The sequence below is a fragment of the Pleurodeles waltl genome, chromosome 9, assembly GCF_031143425.1.
Source record: "Pleurodeles waltl isolate 20211129_DDA chromosome 9, aPleWal1.hap1.20221129, whole genome shotgun sequence".
Classification (NCBI taxonomy): Eukaryota; Metazoa; Chordata; class Amphibia; order Caudata; family Salamandridae; genus Pleurodeles; species Pleurodeles waltl.
This window is the reverse complement of record NC_090448.1, coordinates 156,655,694-156,681,922: the sequence shown is the minus strand read 5'-3', so window position 1 is coordinate 156,681,922 and position 26,229 is coordinate 156,655,694. Positions and strand designations below refer to the sequence as shown.

Here is a 26,229-nt window from a genome sequence, read left to right as displayed (position 1 = left end):
CTGTTGATCCTACCTGGAGACTGGCTATTCCAGTGCTAACTGGAGTAGTAGTAGAAGTGGAACCTTTCTTGGGACAGGCCTTGTCTCCAGTTTGGTGTCCCTGTTGATTACAGCTACGACACCAGGCCTTTTTGGGATCAAAGTTTTTACCCTTGTACCCAAAATTGTATTGTGAAGAGGCTTTGGACCCTCCCTCCTGAGCAGGTTTTTGGGGCCCTGTAGAAAACTCTTTACTTTTTCCCTTGGATGTCTCCACACTCTTCCCCTGGGGAGTCTTTGTGACCCCTTTCTTTTGGTCACCCCCTGTGGAAGTCTTGGTCACCCTAGTCTTGACCCAATGGTCTGCCTTCTTTCCCAATTCTTGGGGAGAAATTGGTCCTAGGTCAACCAGATGCTGATGCAGTTTATCATTGAAACAATTACTTAACAGGTGTTCTTTCACAAATAAATTGTACAGCCCATCATAATCATTTACACCACTGCCATGAATCCAACCATCCAGTGTTTGACTGAGAAGTCAACAAAATCAACCCAGGTCTGGCGTGAGGATTTTTGAGCCCCCCTGAACCTAATCCTGTACTCCTCAGTTGAGAATCCAAAGCCCTCAATCAGGGTAGCCTTCATGAGGTCATAGGATTCTGCATCTTTTCCAGAGCGTGTGAGGAGTCTAACCCTACACTTTGCAGTGAACATTTCCCAAAGGAGAGCACCCAAGTGAGATTTGTTTACTTTTCTGGTTGCACAAGCCCTCTCAAAAGCTGCGAACCATTTGGTGATGTCATCACCATCTTCATATTTTGTTACAATCTCTTTGGGGATTTTTAGCATGTCAGGAGTATCTCTGACCCTATTTAAGTTGCTGCCACCATTGATGGGAGCTAAGCCCATCTCTTGTCTTTCCCTTTCTATGACTAGGAGCTGTCTCTCCAAAGCCAATCTTTTGGCCATCCTGGCTAACAGGAGGTCATCTTCATTGAGGCTGCCCTCAATGCTTCCAGAGTTGCTGGACTCCCCTGTGGGAGAAGCAGCATCTCTGACTATCACTTGTGGAGTAAGGGTTTGAGGAACCCTCGGCTCCCTAACTAGGAGTGGAGGGGGGGAAATTGTCCTCCACTTCACTAGCTTCATCCTCTGTAAGGATATCTTCAGAGGGGTTGTCTTAAGCAAACTCTGCCAAGAGCTCCTGGAGCTGTACTTTGGTAGGGTTTGATCCACTTTTTAGTTTCTTGATTCTGCAGAGAGTCCTTAACTCTGACATCCTAAGATGCAGGTAAGGTGTGAGGTTGAGCTCCACCACTGTCTCTTCTGCAGCAGACATTATTTCTCTAAAAGTTGGGATACTTTTTAAGAATCTAAAACTATTTCTAGAACTTAATCCAAACTTTTACAAAACTTTTAAACTCTAAAAGAAATGCTAACAGGGACTAACACAAGGCCCTAGCAGGACTTTTAAAAATTTAGAAAAATAGCTAAAATTTCAAAAATCAGTTTCTAATGACAATTTTTGGAATTTAGTCGTGTGATCAGGTATTGGCTGAGTAGTCCAGCAAATGCAAAGTCTTGTACCCCCCCGCTGATCCACCAATGTAGGAAGTTGGCTGTGTATATACTATTTCAAAGTAAGAAATAGTGTGCACAGAGTCCAAGGGTTCCCCTTAGAGGTAAGATAGTGGCAAAAAGAGATAATTCTAATGCTCTATTTTGTGGTAGTGTGGTCGAGCAGTAGGCTTATCAGAGGGTAGTGTTAAGCATTTGTTGTACACACACAGGCAATAAATGAGGAACACACACTCAAAGACAATTCCAGGCCAATAGGTTTTTATATAGAAAAATATATTTTCTTAGTTTATTTTAAGAACCACAGGTTCAAGATTTACAAACAATACTTTAAATGAAAGGTATTTCACTCAGGTATTCTAGGAACTTTGAATAATCACAATAGCATGTACAGTTTAGGCAAAAATGGCAATAAGCTATTTTAAAAGTGGACACAGTGCAAACATCAACAGTGCCTGGGGGAGGTAAGTAAATGTTAAGTTCACAGGTAAGTAAAACACTTACAGGGTTCAAAGTTGGGTCCAAGGTAGCCCACCGTTGGGGGTTCAAGGCAACCCCAAAGTTACCACACCAGCAGCTCAGGGCCGGTCAGGTGCAGAGGTCAAAGTGGTGCCCAAAACACATAGGCTTCAATGGAAATATGGGTGCTCCGGTTCACCTCTGCCAGCAGGTAATTACCCGCGACTTCGGAGGGCAGACCAGGGGGGTTTTGTAGGGCCCCAGGGGGCACAAGTAGGCACAGGAAGTACACCCTCAGCGGCACAGGGGCGGCCGGGTGCAGAGTGCAAACAGGCGTCGGGTTTTCAATAGGAATCAGTGGGGAGACCCAGGGGTCTCTTCAACGATGCAGGCAGGCACAGGGGAGGCTCCTTGGGGTAGCCACCACCTGGGCTAGGCAGAGGGTCGCCTGGGCGTCACTCCTGCACTGGAGCTCGGTTCCTTCAGGTCCTGGGGGCTGCGGGTGCAGTGTGGTTTCCAGGCGTCGGGTTCCTTGAAGCAGGCAGTCGCGGTCAGGGGGAGCCTGTGGATTTCCTCTGCAGGCGTCACTGTGGGGGCTCGGGGGGGGGGTCAACTCTGGCTACTCACGGGCTTGCAGTCGCTGGGGAGTCCTCCCTGTAGTGTTAGTTTTCCACAGGTCGAGCCGGGGGCGTCGGGTGCAGTGTGGAAAGTCTCACACTTCCGGCGGGAAACGTGTGGTCTTTAAAAGTTACTTCTTTGTTGCAAAGAGTTGCAGTTTCTTGAACAGGGCCGCTGTTCTCAGGAGCTTCTTGGTCCTTTAGATGCAGGGTAGTCCTCTGAGGCTTCAGAGGTCGCTGGACCCTGTTGGATGCGTCGCTGTTGCAGTTTTCTTCAGAGTAGGGAGACAGGCCGGTGGGGCTGGGGCCAAATCAGTTGTCGTCTCCGTCTTCACTGCAGGGCTTCAGGTCAGCAGTCCTTCTTCTCCTTTAGGTTGCAGGAATCTATCTTCCTCGGTTCTGGGAGCCCCTAAATACTAAATTTAGGGGTGTGTTTAGGTCTGGGAGGGCAGTAGCCAATGGCTACTGGCCCCGACGGTGGCTACACCCTCTTTGTGCCTCCTCCCGGTAGGGAGGGGGGCACATCCCTAATCCTATTGGGAGAATCCTCCATCTGCACGATGGAGGATTTCTAAAAGTAAGAGTCACCTCAGCTCAGGACACCTTCGGTGCTGTCCTGACTGGGGAGTGACTACTCCTTGTTTTTCTCATTATCTCCTCCAGCCTTGCCGCCAAAAGTGGGGGCAGTGGCCGGAGGGGCAGGCATCTCCACTAACTGGGATGCCCTGTGGCGCTGTAACAAAGGGGGTGAGCCTTTAAGGCTCACCACCAGGTGTTACAGTTCCTGCAGGGGGAGGTGAGAAGCACCTCCACCCAGTACAGGCTTTGTTCCTGACAAAGGCACTCTTCCCCATGTGGCCAGCAACATGTCTGGTGTGTGGTAGGCTGGCAAAAACTAGTCAGCCCACACTGGAGTCTGGTATGTTTTCAGGGGGCATCTCTAAGATGCCCTCTGGGTGTATTTTTCAATAAAGTGCACACTGGCATCAGTTTTCAGTGTAGCCATTATGGCGCTGTGGAGTTCGTATTTGACAGACTCCAAGACCACATACTCTTATGGCTACCCTGCACTTACAATGTCTAAGGTTTTGCTTAGACAATGTAGGGGCATAGTGCTCATGCACCTATGCCCTCACCTGTGGTATAGTGCACCCTGTCTTAGGGCTGTAAGGTCTGCTAGAGGGGTGACTTATCTATGCCATAGGCAGTGTGAGGTTGGCATGGCACTCTGAGGGGAGTGCCATGTCGACTTAGTCATTTTTCTCCCCACTAGCACACATAAGCTGGCAAGCAGTCTGTATGTGCTGAGTGAGAGGTCCCCAGGGTGGCATAAGACATGCTGCAGCCCTTAGAGACCTTACCTGGCATCAGGGCCCTTGGTACCAGGGGTACCAGTTACAAGGGACTTACCTGGGTGCCAGGGTTGTGCCAATTGTGGAGACAAAGGTACAGTTTAGGGAAAGAACACTGGTGCTGGGGCCTGGTTAGCAGGTCCCAGCACACTTTCAAATCATAACTTGGCATCAGCAAATGCAAAAAGTCAGGGGGTAACCATGCCAAGGAGGCATTTCCTTACAAATACCCTTTAAGGGTGCCCAAAGCAGAACCCTGCTGGGCTAAAGAAAGAATGAACAGAAGAACCTCGGATAGAGGGGCAGAAAGGGGATCAACAGATTTGTTGGTACACCATGCCACAAATGTATTTCAACGACAGGCGTATACAGTTTTAGTTGATGGAGGCCTGGTTGCCAAGATAACATTGCAGACTTCGAGTGGAAGGGCAAAAGCCGTCAACTGTTGACGCTCAATCTCCACGCATGAAGGCGGAGGTTGGACAGGTTCGGATGAAGAACCATCCCCTGTTGCTGCGACAGAAGATCTGCCCGAAGAGGCAGCCTGAGTAGAGGATCGATGGACATGCTCAATAGCTCTGGAAACCACACTCTCCTTGCCCAGTCCGGAGCCACCAAGATGACTTGGGCCCGGTCGTTCCTGATTTTCTTGAGAACTCTGGGCAAAAGAGGTATAGGAGGAAAGGAGGCCGGAGTTCCATTCAAGACAAAAAGCGTCTCTGAGCGAGTGCCGCCTTGGCAACTCCAACGCGCAAAACAGATTATATTGCGTGTTCTCTGTGGAGGCAAACAGATCTAACCAAGGCTCTCCCCACTGCTGAAAGAGAACTTGCGCCACCTCCGGATGGAGATGCCATTCGTGACTGGCTGTGCATCGACGGCTGAGTTTGTCAGGGTAATGCCCTGATGTTCCAGCCATGTCCAGAGGTGCAGTGCCTCCTGACAAAGGGTCCAGGACCCTACTCCGCCCTGTTTGTTGCAATACCACATGGCGGTAACACCTGCACCACTTTCCCTTTGATAAAGGGAAGGAATGCTTTCAACACAAGCCTGATCGCCCGGAGCTCCAGCAGATTGATATGGAGCACCGACTCCGCCTCTCCCATGTGGCCACCCCAACCCAGAAGTGACGCATCTGTCACTATAGAGAGATCTGGTTGGGGAAGGGAGAGGGATCTGCCATGGACCCAATGCGGATTCGAAAGCCACCACTGCAGGTCTTTTGCAGTCCCCTCCGAGATCTGGTCCAGGTCGGAGAGATTCCCCCTGATGCTGTGCCCACTGGAACTTCAGGTCCCACTGCAGAGCCTGCATATGCCATCTTGCATGTGTTACTAGTAGGATGCAGGAGGCCATGAGGTCCAGCAGCCTCTGAGTCAGTCTCACTGAAACCCAAGACCGAGGCCGAAAATCGGAATCATAGCCTGAATGTCTTGGACTTGTTTTTCGGGAGGATAAGCCTGAAACTGCACTGTGTCCAGAACCGCTCCGATGAAAGGGAGCGACTGAGAGGGGATCAGGTGTGACTTCGGCACATTTATAGTGAACCCTAGCGTGTGCAGGAGGTTCGCCGTAGTCTGAAGTTGGGAGACGAATTTCTGGGGCAAGTCCGTCTTCAACAGCCAGTCGTCGAGGTAGGGAAAACTGAAACCCCTAACCTGCGCAGATGAGCTGCAACCACCTCCATCACTTTCGTGAACACCCGAGGGGCGCTGGTAAGGCCGGAAGGGAGCACGGTAAACTGAAAGTGCTCGTGACCTACCACGAATCGTAGGTAACGTCTGTGGGCAGGAAGGATGGGGATATGGAAATAAGCGTCCTGCAAGTCCAACGCTACCTTCCAGCCTCCTGGGCCCAAGGCAGACAAAACCTGAGCCAGGGTGAGCACTCTGAATTTCTCCTTCTTGAGGAAGTAGTTTAGATCCCGAAGGTCTAGGATAGGATGCAAGCCCTTGTCTTTCTTTGGTATCAGAAAGTAGTGGGAATAACAACAACAACCTACTTCTGGCACAGGGACCTTTTCTATAGCTCCCTTGGCCAAGAAAGCTGTGACTTCCTCGCGGAGAAGCGCCAAATGATCCTCTGGAAGGTGACTGAAGGATAGTGGCATGGGTGGTGGAGCAGATTTAAAAGGGAGGGAGTAGCCCTTTCGAACGATCTGCAAAACCCACCTGTCCGTGGTGATATGTTCCCAGTGGGGCAGGTGATGGCGAATCCTGCCACCAACTGGACAGGAACCAGGGGACGGACTAGGAGGGTTTGGATGCTGCAGCAGAGGCAGAGGTGGACTGGACAGACCTATGGTTCCCTGTCCCATAGCCACGTGGGATTCTGTGTCCTCGACCACGCATAGGCTGACCAGCGTGCGAGGCACAGTGGCTGTGTGGAGGATGCAACAGGGAGCGCCTTCCGTGGCCACGAAAGGGGTGAAAAGCGGACTGTGGTGGGCGAGGGGCCGAGGAAAGACCGAGGGACTGAGCCATAGCCTGGGAATCCTTGAATATCTCCAAGGCCGAGTCTGTTTTGTCTCCGAAGAGACGGGAGCCATCAAAGGGCATGCCCATGAGTGACTGTTGGACATCCCCCGAAACACCAGAAGTAAGTAACCAGGCATGGTGTCGTGAGGCCACCGTTGTAGCAACTGATCTTCCCAGAGAGTCGGTCGTGTCCAGTCCACAACGGATTGTGAACTTTGCCACATCTCTGCCATCGTTCACAGCTTCGGATATGATAGCACGGGCCTCCTCTGGGATCTGCAGCAGGACTTGCGCAACCGTATCCCACAAAGAGTGGGTATAGCGGCCCAAAAGACATGCGGTGTTCACAGACCGCAGCGCAAGGCTGGAGGAAGAAAACAACTTCTTACCAAACTGTTCCAGCCTTTTGGATTCCCTAGCCGGGGGTGCCGAAGGGACTGCGCCTGAAGAAGAGGAAGCCTGGATAACAAGACTCTCAGGCGTGGGGTGTTGGGACAGGAATTTAGGGTCGTTCGGAGCGGACCGATGGCGGCGTGCGATAGTCCTATTCACAGGAGCCCCTGTGTTGGGTTTGGACCATGTACCCAAAAGGACATCGGTGAGGGGTTTGTTAAAAGGTAAAAGGGGTTCTGAAGTATAAGCCCAGGCTGAAGCACCTCCGTCAGGAGATTAGACCTGACCACAACAGTGGGAAGCACGAGACCAAGGACCTCAGCTGCCCCACTGACCATCATACCATAAGTTGCTCCCTCTGCTGTAGCCACGGTAGGAGGAGACAGCATGCCAGAGTCAGGAGAAGTATCCAGACCACTGGCTTCGCCCAGTCCATAGCAGGGTCACCCTGGTATTCATAAGGGTCCAGGGACCCCTCCAATTCCTCCCCATATTTGTACCCATAAGAAAAAGGGCCTGATTCCGACCTGGGGCGAATAAGCCCCACCGAAGTCGAAGGTGGCCCGGCGCCGGGGAAGGTCTCATCTTTTTTTGTGTCTATATAATACAACAGAGTTCTTTTGAGATCGAGAGCTCTTTCAGCAACTGAATCTGGCTGTGGAAAGAAGACTGGCAATTCCACTGACTGAGTGATGTGAAATGGTGAGACGACTTTGGGTAGGAATTTTGGATTTGTCCTAAGTACTATGTTGTGTTTGTGAATTTGGAAGAAGGGCTCTTCTAAAGTGAATACTTGAATTCCACTTACTCTTCTTAAGGAAGTAATTGCTACCAGGAAAGCAACTTTTCATGAGAGAAACTGAAGTGCACAATAACGCATGGGTTCAAATGGTGGACCTATAAGCCTTGTGAGCACAATGTTAAGATTCCAGACTGGAGCTGGTGGAGCTCTCGGTGGAATAACTCTTTTAAGGCCTTCCATAAACTTTTATGACTGGAATTCTAAACAGTGATATGCTGTCTGTTTTGCAGGTAGGCTGATATTGCTGTTAAATGAACTTTAATAGATGAATATGCAAGATTTTATTTTTGTAAGTAAAGCAAATAGCATACAATATCCTGTACAGATGTTTTAAGTGGATTAATGTTTTTGGGTTGACAGTAATACACAAAACGTTTCCATTTAGCTGCATAGCACTGCCTAGTTGTAGGTTTACGTTCTTCCCTTAGAATGTCCCATACATTCTGATAGAAGCTGTAGATATCCAAACTCTATGACCTCAGGAGCCAAATCGCCAGGTTGAGCATATTGGTATTGGGATGTCTGATTGGACCCTTGTTTTGAGTCAATAGTTCTGGTCTGTTTGGGAGCTTGTGATGTGGTACTACAGATAGATCCAACATTGTTGTGTACCAGTGTTGACGTGCCCACGGGGGAGCTATGAGTATCATAGTGAGGGAAGCGTGACGGATCTTGTTGACTACAAACGGAATTAGCGGGAGAGGGGGAAAAGCGTAAGCAAATATCCCTGACCAATTGATCCATAGAGCATTTCCCCTTGAATCGAGGGTGTGTGTACCTGGATGTGAAGTCTGGGCATTTTGCGTTTTCGCTTGGTGCGAAAAGGTCTATGTTTGGTGTTCCCCACATGTTAAAGTACTGCTGGATTACTTGTGGGTGAATCTCCCATTTGTGTATTTGTTGCGGAGTCCTGCTTAAGAGATCTGCTAGTTGGTTGTGTATCCCTGGGATGTACTCTGCTAGTAGGTGAATGCGATTGTGAATTGCCCACTTCCAAATTGTTTGTGCTAGAAGGGACAATTGGGATGATTGCCCGCCCCCCCCCCCCCCCCCTGTTTTTGCAGATAATACATTGTTGTCATGTTGTCTGTCCTTATTAAAACTGTCTTGTGTGTGATCTGTGGCTGGAATGCTTTGATTGATAGGAACACTGCCAGCAATTCAAAGTGGTTTATGTGGTAAGCCTGTTGGATTAAGTCCCATTCTCCCTGTATTGTAAGATTGCCGAGACGGGCTCCCCAACCTGTCATTGATGCATCTGTGGTGATTATGGTCTGTGGCACAGGGTCTTGAAATGTCCGCCCCTTTGATAAGTTGTAAGTATGGCGGTCCAACAACACTTGTTCGTGAAGTTGACCCTATGCCGGAGACCATTGCTGTGAGAGACACCATTGCAGGGGTCTCATGTTTAGATGTGCATTGGACACTATTGATATGCAGGATGCCATAATTCCCAAGAGTTTCATGATAAACCTTACTTTGTAGGTTTGATTGTATTTGAGTTGAGATATGAGACTGTGGAACGTTTGAATTCTTTGTGGGTTTGGGAAAGCTAATGCTCACCGAGTGTTCGGAATTGCTCCCAGAGATGCTTGTATTTGTGCTGGCTAAAGGTGAGACTTCTGGTAATTGTGAACCCTAGACTGTGTGGGGTATTGATTGTGTGTTTCGCTGACAAGTTTGAATGGTACTGGCTGTTATTAGCCAGCAGTCTAGATAGGGAAAGACGTGTATACACTGTCTTCTCAGGTATGCTGCAACCACTGCTAGGCATTTGGTAAATACTCTTGGTGCTGGTGTTACTCCAAAGAGTAGCACTGAACTGGTAGTGCTTGTCTGCTATTACAAACCTTAGGTACTTGTGGTGTGCTGGATGTATAGGAATATGGAAGTAAGCATCTTTTAGATCTAATTCGGTCATGTAGTCTTGTTTTTGTAACAAAGGGATCACATCCTGAAGAGTGACCCTGTGGAAATGCTCTGAGAGACTATACTGATTGAGAGGTCTGAGATCGAGGATTGGACTGAGAGTGCCATCCTTTTTTGGTATGAGGAAGTGTAACAAATATACTCCTGTTCCTTGTTGATTGATGGGTACTACCTCTATTGCACCTCTGAGTAGAAGAGATTCGACCTCTTGTTTTAACAGAACAGTGTGTATGGGAGAAAACATATGTGAACTAGGGGGAATGTTTGGTGGAGTGGAGATGAGTTCTAGGCAATAACCATTGTGGATAATTGACAGTATCCATCGATCTGATGTCATCTGTTGCCAATGACGGTGGAAATATTGCAGTCTTCCTCCCACAGGAGATGTGTGCTGTGTGGGGATGGAGAGAAAGTCACTGCTTTGATGAGGTGGAGGCACCTCTTGTTGCAGAGGATTTGCCCCTACCTTTTAAACTGTGCCCTCTATAGGAGCCTCTGAAAGATCCCCTGGAATAATACTGTTGTCCCTGTTTTTGTTGGGACGTAGAGGCCTCTGATGTTCGGGGTTTAAAACTTCCTCTGAACTGAGGCTTATGAAAAGTGCCCAGAAAGGGTGTTGTGTAAAGGGCACCCATGGCCTTTGCTGTATTGGAGTCCTTTTTAATTTTTCAATGGTGGTATCCACCTCAGGGCCAAATAGTTGCGGTTTATTAAATGGCATATTAACGACCACTTGCTGTATTTCAGGTTTGAATCATGGGAACCACAACCAAGCATGCCTTCTGATCATAACACTAGTATTAATTCCTCTAACTGCGGTGTCAGCTCCGTCTCGTGCAGATCTAATCTGATTGTTGGCAATAGCTTGGCCTTCTGCCACTACCTGCTGTACCCTTTTCTGGTGTTCTGTAGGGAGATATTGAAGGTACTCCTGCATTTCCTCCCAATGGGCCCTGTCATACCTGGCTAAGAGAGCTTGGCAATCCGCCACCGATTTGCAGCTTGAGTTGCCACTCTTTTGTCTGCTGCATCGAATCTGTAGCTTTTTTTATCAGGGGGAGGAGCGTCCCCTGTGTATTGACTATTCACCCTTTTCCTACCTGCACTGACCACAACAGAATCAGGTGGTGGTTGTACATAAAAATTGGATCTGATGGTGCAGCTTTATATTTCTTATCCACCCGAGGTGTCAGTACCCCAGCCTTTGCCGGTGCTTTAAAAATGTCATCAGCATGTTTTAACATGCCTGGTAACATCAGCAAGCACTGGTACTGCTTATGTGTAGAGGAAAGGGTGTTAAACAGGAAATCATCCTCTATGGCCTCAGAGTGCAGCTGCACATTATGGTATGTGGCTGCTCTGGCAATGACCTGATTATAGGCCCTGGTGTCTTCAGGTGGAGATGGCCTTGTTGGATACAAATCAAGGTCATTAGATGGAATTGGATCAGAATCCTACCTATCCCATGGATCCATATTATGAGGATTATCACCCATATAATCCCTGTGTGAGGAGACAAGAGATTGTGCCGAAAACTGTCTGAGTGAAGGTGGTGGTGGTGGAGAAGTGAAAAGTAGAGGCGAATGTGGTGGAGAAGACTGATGCACTGTCTTTGGCTTCTCTTTGTGTTTAAATATTTTCGCCAGTGAAGGGACAGGTTCCAAACTTTCTTGGAATGACAGTTTTCTGTTGGTTATAGGAGGAGCAGAGGCAATCATTTTCCCCGTATCCTTTTGGATCTCTATTTTCCTCTGCTTATGGTCCAGGACCTCAAGAATGGGTTTAATGTCTGTTGACTCCTCTGAAGATGGACCGGTTTACTTCTCACAAATTAATGCTCTGAAAGCTTGGTGATAGACTGCATTAAACGGGCCAAAAATTTGGTTTCTGAAGCAGATGGAAAAATGTTCAGCTCCGAAGAGGAGCTTGGTTGTTTCCGCTACGAGGTGGTATGTAGCCTTTTCGGTTCGGACGTGGAAGCTTCCATCTTACGACCTGATCCCGAAACAGGCGTGGCAGTCTGTTCGGTGGAGTGTGATTTGGTCTTTTTTGACACCGAACCCAAGGGTCGGTCGATGAGATGTAGTTTTCGGGTCTGACCATGGCCGGCAAGCAGTGGTGGACCTAAGGCCTTCTGTGACTTTTTAAACAGTTTTTTGTGATGGGAAGGGGCTGATGTAGTCACGTACTGCGCCGCAGGAATAACTTGGCTGTCCTCATCTGAGTCACGGTCGGAGTCAGAGTCTGTGATGGAGACTGCAGTTTGCGCCTGTTCCTCACTGAAAATGTTGGGCGTTTGTTCTATCGACTTCGATGCCATCTCTAGCCATCTTGCTCTTCGATCCTGTAAAGTCTTCTTGGATCAGAAGGATCGGCACACCTCGCAGGTTTCTTCCTTATGATCTGGAGAGAGGCAGAGGTTACACACCGAGTGTTGGTCGGTGTAGGGGAACTTGGCGTGGCATTGAGGGCAGAATCGAAATGGAGTGCGATCTATGAGCATGTGATGTAGTAGGCACAAGAACGGCAAGGGTGTCCCAAGGGGCGTTTAATCAATCCCAACGCTACAAACGGATCGAGTCAATCAATCAATCAATCATTGAATTTGTAGAGTGCTCTACGTACCCGTGAGGGTTTCAAGGCACGGGGGGCTGAGCTGATGTTACTGATCGAAGAGCCAGGTCTTGAGGAGCCTTCTGAAGGTGAGAAGGTGTTGGGTCTGTCGCACGTTGGTGGGGAGCGTGTTCCAGGTTTTGACGGCGAGGTATGAGAAGGTTCTGCCGCCTGAGGTTTTTGTTGGATGCGGGGGACGACGGCGAGGTTGGTGGAGCGGAGCTGACGGGTGGGGGTGTAGAAGCTGAGTCTGTTGTTCAGGCAGGTTGGTACGGTGTCGTGGAGTGCTTTGTGAGCGTGGGTGAGAAGCTTGAAAGAGATCCTCTTGTCCACGGGGAGCCAGTGAAGGTTTCTCAGGTGGTGGGAGATGTGGCTGCGGCGGGGTACGTCGAGGATCAGCCGGGCGGAGGCGTTTTGGATGCGTTGAAGGCGTAGTAGGTCTTTTGCTTGGATGCCTGTGTAGAGTGCGTTGCCGTAGTCTAGTCTGCTGCTGACGAGGGCCTGTGTCACCATTCTTCTTGTTTCTATCGGGATCCACTTGAAGATCCTACGGAGCATGCGGAGTGTGTTGTAGCAAGAAGAGGAGACTGCGTTGACCTGTTTAGACATGGTGAGGGAGGAGTCGAGGACGAAGCCCAGGTTGCGTGCGTGGTTGGTTGGTGTCGGTGGGGTTCCTAGTGCGGTAGGCCATCAGGAGTCGTCCCAGGCGGAGGGGTTGGGTCCTAGGATGAGGACCTCCATCTTGTCCGAATTGAGTTTCAGACGGCTGTTTTTCATCCATTCGGCAATGGATTCCATTCCCTCGTGGAGGTTGGTTTTGGCAGTGCGCGGGTCTTTGGTGAGTGAGAGGATGAGCTGGGTGTCGTCGACGTAGGTGAGAATGTTGAGGTTGTGTTGTTGGGCTACTTGTGCGAGGGGGGCCATGTAGATGTTGAACAGCGTCGGGCTGAGGGATGAGCCTTGGGGGACTCCGCAGATGATATCGGTGGCTTTGGAGCGGAAGGGGGGGAGGCGGACTCTATGGGTTCTGCCGGAGAGGAATGAGATGATCCAGTCAAGGGCTTTTCCTTGGATTCCGATTTCGTGGAGGCGGGTTTTCAGGGTGCGGTGGAAGACTGTGTCGAAGGCGGCAGATAGGTCCAGGAGGATGAGGGCTGATGTTTCGCCGTTGTCTATTTGACGTCTGATGTCGTCTGTGTCAGAAAACGCGTTCGAAAACTATACTGACGTTGAAGGAAACAATAGAGTTCAGACAGTACCAAACCAAGATCTACTGAAGCGAGAGGGAACACATCCAAACCCGACGGCGGAAAGAAAACAATCTAATAAAGGACTCAATGCCTATGCGCACAATCAATGAAGGAGGAGTCACTCGATCTAGTGACTCGAAAAAGCTTCTTTGAAGAAAAACAACTTGTAACACTCCGAGCCCAACACTAGATGGCGGACTATGCAAAGCATGTGTATCTGCAGCTACACATGCCATCGAACATATATATTATATTGCCCACCATCTGCAAATTGTGCTCATAATATAAACTGTTTATAAGTACAGTAACTGGTTGCTACCCTGATACAAGCTTGTGAATCTATGAAAGATCCAATACTGGAGAAAAAAAAAAAGAGTTACTTACCTGTAACTGCAGTTCTTCAGTATTTGCATCTTTCATAGATTCACATGCAACCCACCCTCCTCCCCACAGAGGCTCCCCTCAGTTTTCCTCTATTTATATCACACTTATGCTGAAAAATCTATGGGACTGGAGCCTGTGATGAGGGTTCTAAAGGGAGCTGTCGCCTGATTGGCTGGACTTTGGGTCTTTTTTAATGATGTGAATAAGCTATTAAAGTGAATGTCCTTTAACATGTATTTCTATGTAGGCATTCTATAGTGCTATTTAATGGTACCGTGTGACACCCACTTTGACGACGGGGAATGATTCAAGCATGTGAATCTATGAAAGATACCAGTACTAGAAAAGAGCAGTTATATGAAAGTAATTCATTTTCTTACTCAGTGTACGAGTGTCAAACCTTTCACCATCTCCTGTAGTCTTTAGCACTCTTCCCCAGCACTTCTGAGTAGTTAAGTGCACAAAGGGAGTAATTAGAAGTGCAACAGTATCTGTGGCAGAGACAATCGGTAAGCGATAGTACTCACCACAGATACTTCCCTGTAACCGCTGTGGGATTCACATCCCAGAAAAAGGGCTTTGCATATGGTGGCTTATTTATGAACTGAAACATAACAGTTCCCATTCTAGTATGTTACCTCTTTGAAACATTTTGAGTGCTTTTCTGCTATTTCAGGGTAGTCTAGTGTTGACACGTCACTTGGTAATATAGAGTCTTAAGGAAAGCAAACTATCCCTCATTAAGTCTGTTTTTCAAATATGTATCTCACACTATAACAGACTTTGTTGTTCCTGTTTCTCTTTTCTCATCTGCCAGTCTACACTGGTGACACAAATCAGCGAAAACAGAAGCCTCGCATTCAGCATCCATCTTCCACTGTTGCTTGAAATTCCTCAAGACTGTCTTTTAGCCATTGTATTTTATTTATTTATAAGCATTCTTGGATATAAGACTCTTCTGACCTGTGTGTTACATTAAGGAAAATGAGCAATAAATAATTGACTGGCCCATTCTTCGAATTCACCACAGCACGTAACCTTTGACAATCAATTGTTTCTAAGAATGATTAGAAATGCATGACTATTGCAAAACACTTTACCAAGCGGTAGATTGGAGACAATGCTATCAGTATTTCTCTTTTCGACATAGGGCAGACAGTGAAGAACTCAAAAAGAGTTCAAAGCACCAATTTACTGACTGGGTAAAACGATTCAACTCTCCTACAGCAGTCTACAGTAAAAGTATGTCTTCAATGAAAATAGTAAAACAAAATGCTAAATATTAACAGTTGCCACAGTTTGAAAAACATAGACAACACATCAAGAATGGTGGACAAAACATGTTTCCATGAAAGGATGGCCAGTTAGTTTTTATTCTGTCTCTAGAGTGAGCGGATTCTCAGAACATACCATACCTTACCATACCATATCTAAAAATAGGCAAGGGAGCTGGTCACATACAAACCCTGCGGTTGATGATGTAAAGGAATAGGGACTGACTCATGTTCAGCTGAGTATCACACTGCTTCTATAAGATATATTTCTGTCAGGGGAGGGGGTGGGTTTGAGAGGCTTGGGGTTGGAAGTGTTAAAGTAGAGGTCCAGGATGTGTCATGATCATGAGCAAACTGTCTAGTAAGTCCCTCTTCTACGTTCGTGTCTGACTTTCACCCAGGTGAGTCTGACCCCAACTCAGATTTTCTCCCATGTTCAGCTTTTAACCTTGGTCATCAATTTAAGGTATGTCATCCATCTATTTTGAAGGAGCAAAATGGTGGACAGGAAGGTAAGATATTGGTGTAAAAAAAAAAAAACCTGTCTGTCAATTTTATTGTCTGGAGAGGAAACTCTGCCATGAGTGAACCTCTATGGTGGAGCAGGAAAAATGCAACTGAGAAGGGTGGGGGTGGAGTTCAAGTTCAAGCCACACCCCTTCATATGACCCTTGGTGACTGGACCACAAGATGCCTCAGCAATGGTTTCCATATTCTGGTAGTGTGAGCCTGCTTAGTGAAGTATACAGAGCCTAGGACAACATCTTACAGAGAGGGATGTAAGGGTGCACACTTTTGTGCCTCTTGCACTCATTACTATAAGCCTTCTATGAAGTCAAAATGGCTCTATTTCACAGCATATTCCACATTCTTGTAAATATAGTAACAGTCTGTGTTTGTAGGCTCACCGAAGACCCCTTTTAAGGTTATTTCTTTTGTCTACATAATTCTTGCTGAATTTACTACTACTGGGACAATACCCAAGTAAAGTTTGTTGAATCATTGGTCAAGCTTGAAATCCTGAGAAAGATAAGCGTTATGGCAGATTTCAAGCTAGACTGTAATATGGGTTGAAGAAAAGCAAAGGTTCGATAGTTACTGTGTAACTATGATACAACAGGCGAACTGTAGCACAACAGGCAATCTGGCTACAATAAATCAATGCTAAAGCTAACATTTATATGGTAAACAATGAAATGTTTACTAAGTCCATCCTACTTACAAATTCAATACACAATTCTTGCAAACATACCATAGCTCCATCAAGCATTGGTGATTGAGGAATATGAAACCAAAAAACAATCCACAGAGTCAACTAATCCAACATGCAACATTTTGTCTGTATGAGCCTCTTAAATGTAGACAAATGCTTTCATGCAAAGTATGTAATTACAAATCTTTGAATGTATGGAGAACACAAGTATTATTAGGATTGCAGCTACCACTTCCTGGACATAGTATACAGATATTCTGAGAACATCAGCTAGTACCACTTTCTAAAACCGACTTGCTTTGCCATCATATGCTTCGGGCATTGACAATCTACAGCATTACAGGAGGAGGGGAACAAAAACAAAGCTGGAAAAAAATCTAATACTTCAATTTTTCTGTTCGGTTTCTTGGCAAAAAACATCTTGTTTCAGTTCCACTCATTTTCACATAGATAGGTGATCTGAGGACGTTTTAAGTATATAATGAACTCAAAGGTACAATATTTAAAGAAACATGTACCTTGCTGGAATTATTACAAGTAATTAAATGCGATTAAGACAACATTTATTTATTTATAGGTACAGGTTTATATCTTACAATCAATTTTCAAACCTTACCCTCAGATTCAGGCTTTGTCTCTCCTGATTCACCAAAGGGATTTGTTCTTCTGAAAAAATGTTTACAGTTTTTAAAAGAAATTTAATGTAAATATTGGAATATTTGCCTAAAATCATCTACAACAAAAGGACATCACTGTTTTTGCTCATGTTTCAGAACAATTACATTGCATTGAAGGAATCAGCAGAAAGGTAAAACACAAAATTGTGACTATACTAAGTTAATAAAGCGTTCCACACATTAAATCTCTCACATCACACAAATACTTTAATTTTAAGATGTCTTTTGAAGTTGCTCAAACAGAATGCAGGCTTTGCCTGTCCAAATGTATCTAATTACTACCATGTGATTCAACTCAGGTTTCTATATTACTAGATGAAACCTGAAAGTGAAAGGCACTGGCCCAAATGCACCAAGTTGGAGAAAGCTTCTGAAACAAATTGCCCATATGACCCTTTTATCAGAAACCAATCACAAAAACACTACAGAAGTTAAGAAATAAGAACTTTCTAAAAATTGATTTCCTTTCCCTTTTAGTAGTGTTGGATGAGAAGTCCTTCAAAGACTGGAGACTTGATGGTTGAAAAATGGGGGAGGCTGGGCAGACAAAGTCCACTCAGAAATGTAAAGCACAAGTTACTTTCCTTCAGTAATGTTCTTTCTAATGTGACAGCTTTAAACATATTCCTAATAAGAACCTTATGTTAAGGCTCTCGGCTAGCACTAGACTGTTTCTCAGTAGTATTAACTGACATAAGTGATGTCAAAGTCCCATATATGATGTTGCTGAAGCCAATGAGATCAGTTATTCAGCACATACCCAAAGAGGCTATGTAGAGTGAAGCAAGGAAGATAAACTCTAAACCATTATCATCCTCAAGAGTGGAGGGGTGACAAGGAATCTGTGGGCATTGCCATATTCATCATAAAGAAACTTTCCACAGGTATGCAACCTTTATCAAGCACAATTAGGTGGCAGCTCCGGCTCAAAGCAGTGGATATTTCGCTAAGGCTGTGCTGCATGATTTCCTTGGTTAATAAGCACTTCTCAGTTCTGTGCTCCTGTGGGCACTCCTTTGGGCCTCATTTATAAGTCAGATACCTCCCTCTTTCCTTCTGAATTATGGCTCTGCATGCTAAGATTCCAACATACTCAATTTTATATTTATGTTGTTCTACTGTCTGGTGTTATTTCGCTGTTTGGTTTCTCTATGTAAGTCTCTATTGGGTGTGGCAAAATGTACGGAAATGACACCCGTGCCCTGCTGTATACTGACAGGCTTTGTTATTTCTTGGGTGGGTAAAGCCGTGATTGGAGTTGTGTGTCACCACTTTGCCAAACTGGAGAGGTACTGCTAGGCAGAAAAAGTTTCCGGTTCCAGTCTTGCACCTTCAAAAATTATTAACATGAGGAATTTGCAAGAAGAAGTACACACTGTCTTCCAATTAGAATCCAGCAAATCTGACAATTCAGTGAATAATTGTCCTTTTATGGTCCTGTCTAGGCATTCTATCCTCTCCTTTTGAAGGGTAAGAATTCACAGAAAAGCTGGCTGAGAAATACCCCATGTGAGGTGAAAATCAGGTATACATCCTGGGAAAAAGGTTTCACACGACAGATCACATTATCACTGTAATGTAATATAAGGTGGATTTGTAGAGCACTGCTTTTCGCCAGTGAGGTAATCCAGACACTAAATTTGAAAACACTTTGAAGAGAGCAGAAGCTAAAAGGAAGTTGTACTGCCATTTGATAAAGTTTTGTTTTGACCAATGACTTTGTGTTTCACCACTGCGCATATTAGTTGCTCAATGTTCACCAGTAGCACATGGTATGTTTTGTTCAGTTGAGCCGCCTATGGGCTTTGACATGGCATTAGCCATTACTTTCTGTATTCAGTTTAGCTGCCTATTGACTTTGACATGCTATTAGATATTCTGCCTATTGGCTTTGACATGATATCATATATTACATTTTGTATTCAGCTCCGCTGCCTATTGGCTTTGACATGATATTCAGCTCCGCTGCCTATTGGCTTTGACATGATATTATACATTGCATTTTATATTCAGCTCCGCTGCCTATTGGCTTTGACATGATATTATACATTGCATTTTGTATTCAGCTCAGCTGCCTATGGGCTTTGACATGATATAAGACATTGCATTTTGTATTCAGCTTAGATGCCTATTGGCTTTGACATGACACTAGACATTGCATTTGATATTTAGGTTAGCTGCCTATTGCCTTTAACGTGGAGTTAGACATTGCAGTTGAGAATCCAAGCTGTATTTTTCCAAGCTGTGTTTTTGCACCAGAGAACCAAGATGTTTTTCTCACAGTAGACTAGACATGATAAGAGAGAGTACATGGGTGTTGTTTTTTCTTCGCTTGAGCTTGGGAACAGGAGTAGTCTTGGAGACCTGGCCAGTCTCCAAAAGGCTTGCTCAGTTTCCCAGGTCTGAGAGGAGGGGGCACACCTTTGTAACGAATGACACAGGCTGCAGAGGGTCAGATTCGAATCTGCCGGACCTCATGCTGGAGCTTGGCGCAGGCTGCCAGCAATCCCGTGTGGGTAGATGAATCTCTCTTTCTCGCGGCTGACAGGGGTCATCAGCTTGCAGACCTTAAAAAGATGAAGCTGTAGATAGTTCCCACACGGTGAAGTATTTGTTTTGCTTTGCATTCAATATCTTATAAATATAACCTGCTGTGTATATTGCAAACTGATATATTTTGTTTGATTAACGCGGACTTGAAAGCTACTAATTCGTCATTCATAAATATTGTGGTTGGGGAAGAATTAACAACAATAAAAGTCTTCTTTGACCTCAGAAGTGCATTTCTGTTGTGTTATGTTAGTGCTTAGAAACTAGATAAGAGGGAAGCACTACAGAAGTGTAGTTCATCTACCCTCATGTCATACCCACCAAAATGATGGTCTTCCACATCAAGAAGTTGGGGTGACATGCATGTACTGGCTCGCATAGGGGTCCAATAAGTAATGTGAATACCAGGTTCAGATACTAATGAGGCACACTTAGGAAAGTCGAACTTACTCACAGTGAGGCAAATTCTTGAGCGGAATCCCAAGTAAGGGAAACTGGTCCACGACCCTTATAAAACTTTCCCAAAAGCATAATGATTTATTGGTGACACTCAGTTCCAGACAAAAAAACTCCAAGCAGGTTCTAAAAAGGCTGCACTGTAACAGAGTATGGGAGCGCTATTAACTTAAGTGATCAACTCTGGTTTCAAACACTTTATTAGGAAAAGCTAGTAAGGGCTATTTGCTTACAAGTTAGGAATGTAAAAGAGTGTTTCCAAATTCAGTGCCTAGATTACCTCACGGGTGACAAGAAGGGCTCTACAAGTCCACCTTACATTACAATGATAATGTGATCTGTTGGGTGAAACCATTTTCCCCGGATGTATACCCGTTTTCCACCTCACATGGGGTATTTCTCTGCCAGCATTTCTGTGAATTCCTACCTTTCAAAAGAAGACAAAGCATAGACAGGACCATAAAAGGACCATCATTCACTGAATTGTCAGACTTGCTGGATTCTAACTGAAGACAATGTATACTTCCTAGTGCAAATTCCTCATGTTAATAATTTTTCAAGGTGCAAGACTGGAACCAGAAACTTTTTCTGCCAAGCAGTAGGTCACCAGTTCGGCCAGGTGGTGATGCACAACTCCAATCACAGCTTTGCCCAGGAAACTACTACGACACCCTATTTTCTCAAATTTTCTCTGAGCATGGTTCATATCAGTCATAAGTATTTCAATACTTCACTTACCTGCCAGACTGTCCTGGGGTTCTGGCTTGACCAGAAAGGTCTTCACTGACTGGAGAAATAATATCAAATTGTATAGGTGTATCAGGAGCAACAATGGAATCCAAGGAAAGAGTTGTTAGAGCTGAAGAATCTGATCCTATTGACCCAATACTGTTAGTGCGCGTGGTATGTGGTCGACCTTGGCTAAACAACAAACGGGAAAAAATAATCAATATTAAAGTAAAATACATACTTCATAGGTAGTCTGACTTCCTAATTCCAGTCACAAATTAACTCCAATTATACTTTCCACAAAACAGGTACACAGTAATTGGTTACCAGTACATTCTGATCTCACACAAATATATTCCAGTAAAAAGCAATAGTTAGCAAGCATATGTCTTTGTATTAGAGAGCAGGAAGGAACAAGCATACACTACAAATAATTAATATTAGTTTCAGATTATATACTACTTTCTACTCAAGAATTTTCAACACGAGTGAAGACAAACAGAAAAGATATCTTTGTCTACCAATTCAAAAGGATTAACTCAATATTAGGGTATTAATTAAAATCTCAGTCAAGAAAACTATATTAAAACTAAAGGCTGACAGGCAACAACAACATGCATTGGATTTGCATTAACATATACTATTACAGAATCCTTACAAGGCCTTATTGCCGAATTTTCCCAGCATTAACTTTAGACTGCAAAAACTGATTTAAAAAACACTTCGGCACATCCAGCTCATTTTGTACAGCTTTTCCAGGTGCAAATCTGAGCTGCACCTAGAAAAACAGCAATGTCTCTTACACTTGATATATGAAGTGTACAATGTATAGTAATGCATGCAACATATGTTATCACATTAGTTTTACATGGATGAGCATTGTTATGGGCCTGTCAGAGAAATGGTCAAGGAAATCCTATGCAAATGTGAATGAAGAACCACCCAGTTTTAACTTTGGGGCGATTCACAAATGCTTGTCCCACACTTTTTAGTTTTCATGGTCCAGGTGTAAATGGTGCAGATGTGCGGGAAAGGGTACCCAAGTCTTCAGTTCACATCAGAGAAAGTAAATGTTTTTGTTTGGAGAAAAACATAAACAACTCAATTCTCACATTCCTAATTCTTTCTAACCCTAACACTGCACACAATGTGCAACTTATTGAGAATACACATGTTGAGCTCGTAAAATAAGGTAATTACCCATTTTTAAAGAAGATTTCTGAATAAAGCAAACAGTGAATGTTTCTGTTCATGCAGGTGGTTTACACCGATTTTTCTTTTTTATTACATGAAATGTAATTGAATAGGATACAAAACTATATGCCTATTTTTCTAAATTGCGCTTAGACTGGTAAGAAATAATTCATCTAATCTATTGAAACACGAGGTAAATCATCTGGAATCCTAATAGCTAAACCAATGGCCTCCAAAGTCAATAAATGCATTTGTAAACCCGAGTGGGAGCAGCTTTTATTATTCCAGTCAACTTATTCAGACACAAAATGCATTAACAAAGTTATAAGTAATATTTGAGCACGTTTTAGTCAACCAAAAAGTATTACATTAGATTCATTAAACAAAATAGCGCAATTAGGTGCTTCACCAAATCCGAACCCAGATACTGCCTTAATACCTTGTTGCATTAACATTATAACTATAGCAGATAAACGTTAATAATTCAATAGTGATCTTAAAGGTTAAAAACATCTGGTGCTGGTATTTTTATACTCAATTGCTCACAATTGTTTATTCTAATCAAAATGTTGGTGAGGTATTAAAGCAGATGACAAAAGGCTATTCATAATGTTGCTTTAGATCATTCTGCAGATAAAAAGGAGACATCCATGAAAATAAACAACCGGGTACTACCGAGGGTGGATTAGTTAAGCAGACTGCACTATTTAACAGCCAGAAACAAGGTTTTTGCAAAAGTGTGTGAAGCATGCATACCCAGCATAGCACTGACTGGTGGTAAGGTGACTTAGACTACAAAAATCAGAGCAATTATATAATATATGTATGTTTCTGGCCTAAAGTTTTAATTCACAGTAAAAGTGTGTTCCAATACAAATTATATTTACAGAAGGTCGATTGATTTCTGCAGAGGAAATGACCGAGCTAATAGATCCAAGGTTAAATAATACCTTTTAAAGCTTATCAACCTTTGCTACACAAATATTTTAATGTTTAATTTAAAAAACAAATGAAAATACAATTACTGTGTAGAAACTGGGAGTAAAGTCCCAGTATGCATTTTCAGTGAAAATAAAAGAAAATGTTTTTGAGTATAATTTACAGGTTCTGTGGTACAGTATTCTCCAGATTAAAATAGTTTAAGCAATACATTTGAACTGTACAATTCTTTAGGTTAAAGTGCTCTGAAAAAGGCTGTTGCATTATCGATGAATATGAAGATCAAATTCCAGAACACAATAAGAGAGGGTAAACTGAACACATATCTGAAATATTTGTGAGACTCTATTAGTTACAAGTATTTAAAGGAGATTAATTCCATCCATCAAAAAACGTAGAATACGTTTTCAATGCCAATGCACTTATAGATAGATGTACGAAAACTTAACTGCACACACTACAGTGTCCCACACAAACAAAGTAATGGCAATACAGTAGCAGTATACTAATCTCTGCTAATATAACATGGCATACTACACTACTTACACTACCGGTCTCATGCTCTCATGCCTCTGCTGGAATGATGGAGAAGGAGTGACTGCCTCCAGGGCTGACTGGTTCACTCTAGCAGCAATTTCCTGTTTGTATAAAAAAAAAAAAAAAGGTTTTGTAACATTCTCCTTGTATGTACTTTCAAGACAACAAAGCACAGGAACAGAAACGAGTACCTAGCTCACAGGCTCTGGTTTTCACTTGCATGCAAGACTTTATTTTTAACACCTTTCTGCGAGTCATTGCTACATTCTGTGATGACCAGCACAGTAAGGTAATCAAGTTTCAGTTGCTCGAAAGCACTTCACGTTGTTTTTCATTCCACTTGCTCTAAAAATCTCTGAAAAATTACCTCAGGGTTTTCACTTAGGTAAATCCGCTTTGAGATGTTATTTATCGTGCAAATCCACTAAAAAAGAAATAGGAAAAAGTGAATGAACATTACTTGAAATCCAACCGAACTTTACATTGTGTTCCGTTTTCTTATACCCATAAATTTGTATATGTGCTTTGTATCACACAGTTTAATCGCTTACCCATGTAGAAAAATCGTGATAATTTAATTACTTTACAAATGTATAGGTATATAGGTATGGAGTCTGCCTGCATTTATGTTCATTTGAAGTCCATTTTTTTTTTTTTTATAGCAACACGCTCCATAAACTTGCACTAAAAGCACACTTTGCAGTGATAAAGTTGGTGAGCAGAAACTTTAGAAAGCATTCAACTCATTGTGCTGAGATCCGATTTAATGATGGGGTAAATATTTGCAGAGTGGCTCCCATTACTGCAACTGCCACCCGCATCTCATTTCAAACACCACTATGAGATTTGTATGTCAAGGCTTGTGTGAACACATTTCTATAAAACTCCATACAGCCTCGTAAGGAATTTTCCACAGTTTCTTTCTCTTCTTTTCTTTAAAACAAGGATTTAACATTTTACTACATCTTTTGCAAGTACCCAAATATACAGAAAACAAATCAGACTGTGACAATTGAGAGAATAATCCAGTCAAAGTTGGGACTAGAGGCCTCTGCACGTTTTGTGAAGCTGTGCCATTCTGGACTACTCTGCATGCTTTTCTCCAAGCCACATCAACAATTATATGAGTCCACTTAGCATCCTCCAGTTTGCTCAACTCTGAGATAACCCATCTGGGCTCTGACTCTAGGAGATACCCAATGTACACCCAATATTCACAGGATTAACTACAGGTTTTGACTGACTACAAATTGCATTACCACAAACGTCAGTCAGAGGTGCAGACCTTTCTACCCTTCTACTTTCTGCCTGTGCAGTGACTGTCAAATGGCTCCTCTACGTTAAGCTCTGTTTGGTCCCTCAAAACTGGGGTCCCTTGTCTTCATAATGACTGGAACATACATGATGAAGAAACTTGGTATCAATATTGAGTATGGGGGGGGGTTTACTGTGGGTGAATGGACTGGTGAGTGCCGAAGGGCAGAACTGGATTGTGGCTACTGATTTTCAGGGATGGTGTACTCTTGGGCATGTCAGCTTGCATGTATAAATCTCCTGTCCCTCCTCCTGATAGTAGACGAGATAAGATATCCAGCCAATTTCACTTTGCAGTAGGCAGGATTTTCCATTCCAGAAGGCACCCCAACCTTTTCCCTCTTTCCTACCTTTGACCGACTCCCTCCCCTCGGATTTCTCTCTCTCACAAGAGAGATATAGACAGTCATTCCACATGAGTGTGAGCCGACCTAAACCAGCCTCATGAAGAACAACAGAACAGAGTGCACATAAATCTGGGCTCTAAGTTCAGAAGGAATGCTCTAAAGGCTTGGAGGAGCACCACTGCTTTCGGAAGATATTGCCTCTCTTAACTGGCCAGGCCTTGCCACCAGTCAAATGTAGGCACTGAGGCACCTAATCGAGTACCTGGTTTAAAGTGCATGCCATTATTTATGTTTGGAGCACCAGGACTCGAATTGAAGATACTTAGGAGCCTGGGTTGCCACCCTAACACCAGATTGGGAAGCCTGGGTAACCACCTTGCTGCTGGTCCTGTGGAGTGAGCAAGTCGGCCTGTGAGAAACAGCTGGCTCAGGCCTGGAGCCGTGAACCGATCCAAAGAAAAGAGCGAAGGTCCAACAAATGGGAAGCAACTGTGCAGAGACTATCTTGACAGACTCAGACTACCTATGATCCACAAGGTCATTCCAGATAGCTGCTCATGAAAATGAGGAGTTGTTCCAGCATATTCATAACTGAAAAGGGTCTGTCTGCATCACCCCCTTCCTCTTAGTTACATAGTATGATTACCTGCCACCTCAGGAGCTTCTTTGAGGTTTTTAAAAATCTGGACTTGAGCCCTTGCCAGTCTCATTGTATTGAGGAGATCATCCTGATTCTGGAGTCACTGAATCGGCTTTGTAGCTTCCAGTTTAGTATATCTCCCCATCAGAATGCATGGAAAAGACTGCCTTTGTTCTGGCCAGTATCCAGTGGATGAAAGACATCTGTGGTGGTTACCCCTGCGCCATGTATGACCTTCCCACCAGGAATTCTCAACAGTGATCCGTAGGTCACAAGATGCAGGCCAACATGACATTCTATGTACTTGTGCACAAGCCAACATTGACCTCAACCTAAAGAGTCCAGAGGGCTCTGGACTCTGGCAAACTGGAACCAAGTCCAACCATGAGATACTGGTGACCCGTGACCAGGACCCCTTGCCCCAGGGATTTCCTGGAAGCATATTAATGAACCCTTCTTACAAGGGTGGCATCCCGTTTGTTTGGGTGGTGGTGTATTTGGGCTGAAAGAAGATTACATTCCTAAG

General features: G+C 44.4%; 1 protein-coding gene across 2 annotated transcripts in view; it reads right to left on the bottom strand.

The window, feature by feature from the left end:
- Positions 1 to 26,229, bottom strand: part of APPL1 (adaptor protein, phosphotyrosine interacting with PH domain and leucine zipper 1) — a 221,717-nt gene that overhangs the window by 66,827 nt on the left and 128,661 nt on the right. For both annotated transcript variants that reach the window (XM_069206469.1, XM_069206468.1), the window contains 4 exons: positions 23,770 to 23,826; positions 23,412 to 23,503; positions 20,742 to 20,924; positions 16,937 to 16,986 (listed from right to left, as the gene is read on the bottom strand). In XM_069206469.1, coding sequence (XP_069062570.1) covers positions 16,937 to 16,986; positions 20,742 to 20,924; positions 23,412 to 23,503; positions 23,770 to 23,826 — 382 coding nt within the window. The remainder of the gene's footprint in view (positions 1 to 16,936; positions 16,987 to 20,741; positions 20,925 to 23,411; positions 23,504 to 23,769; positions 23,827 to 26,229) is intronic.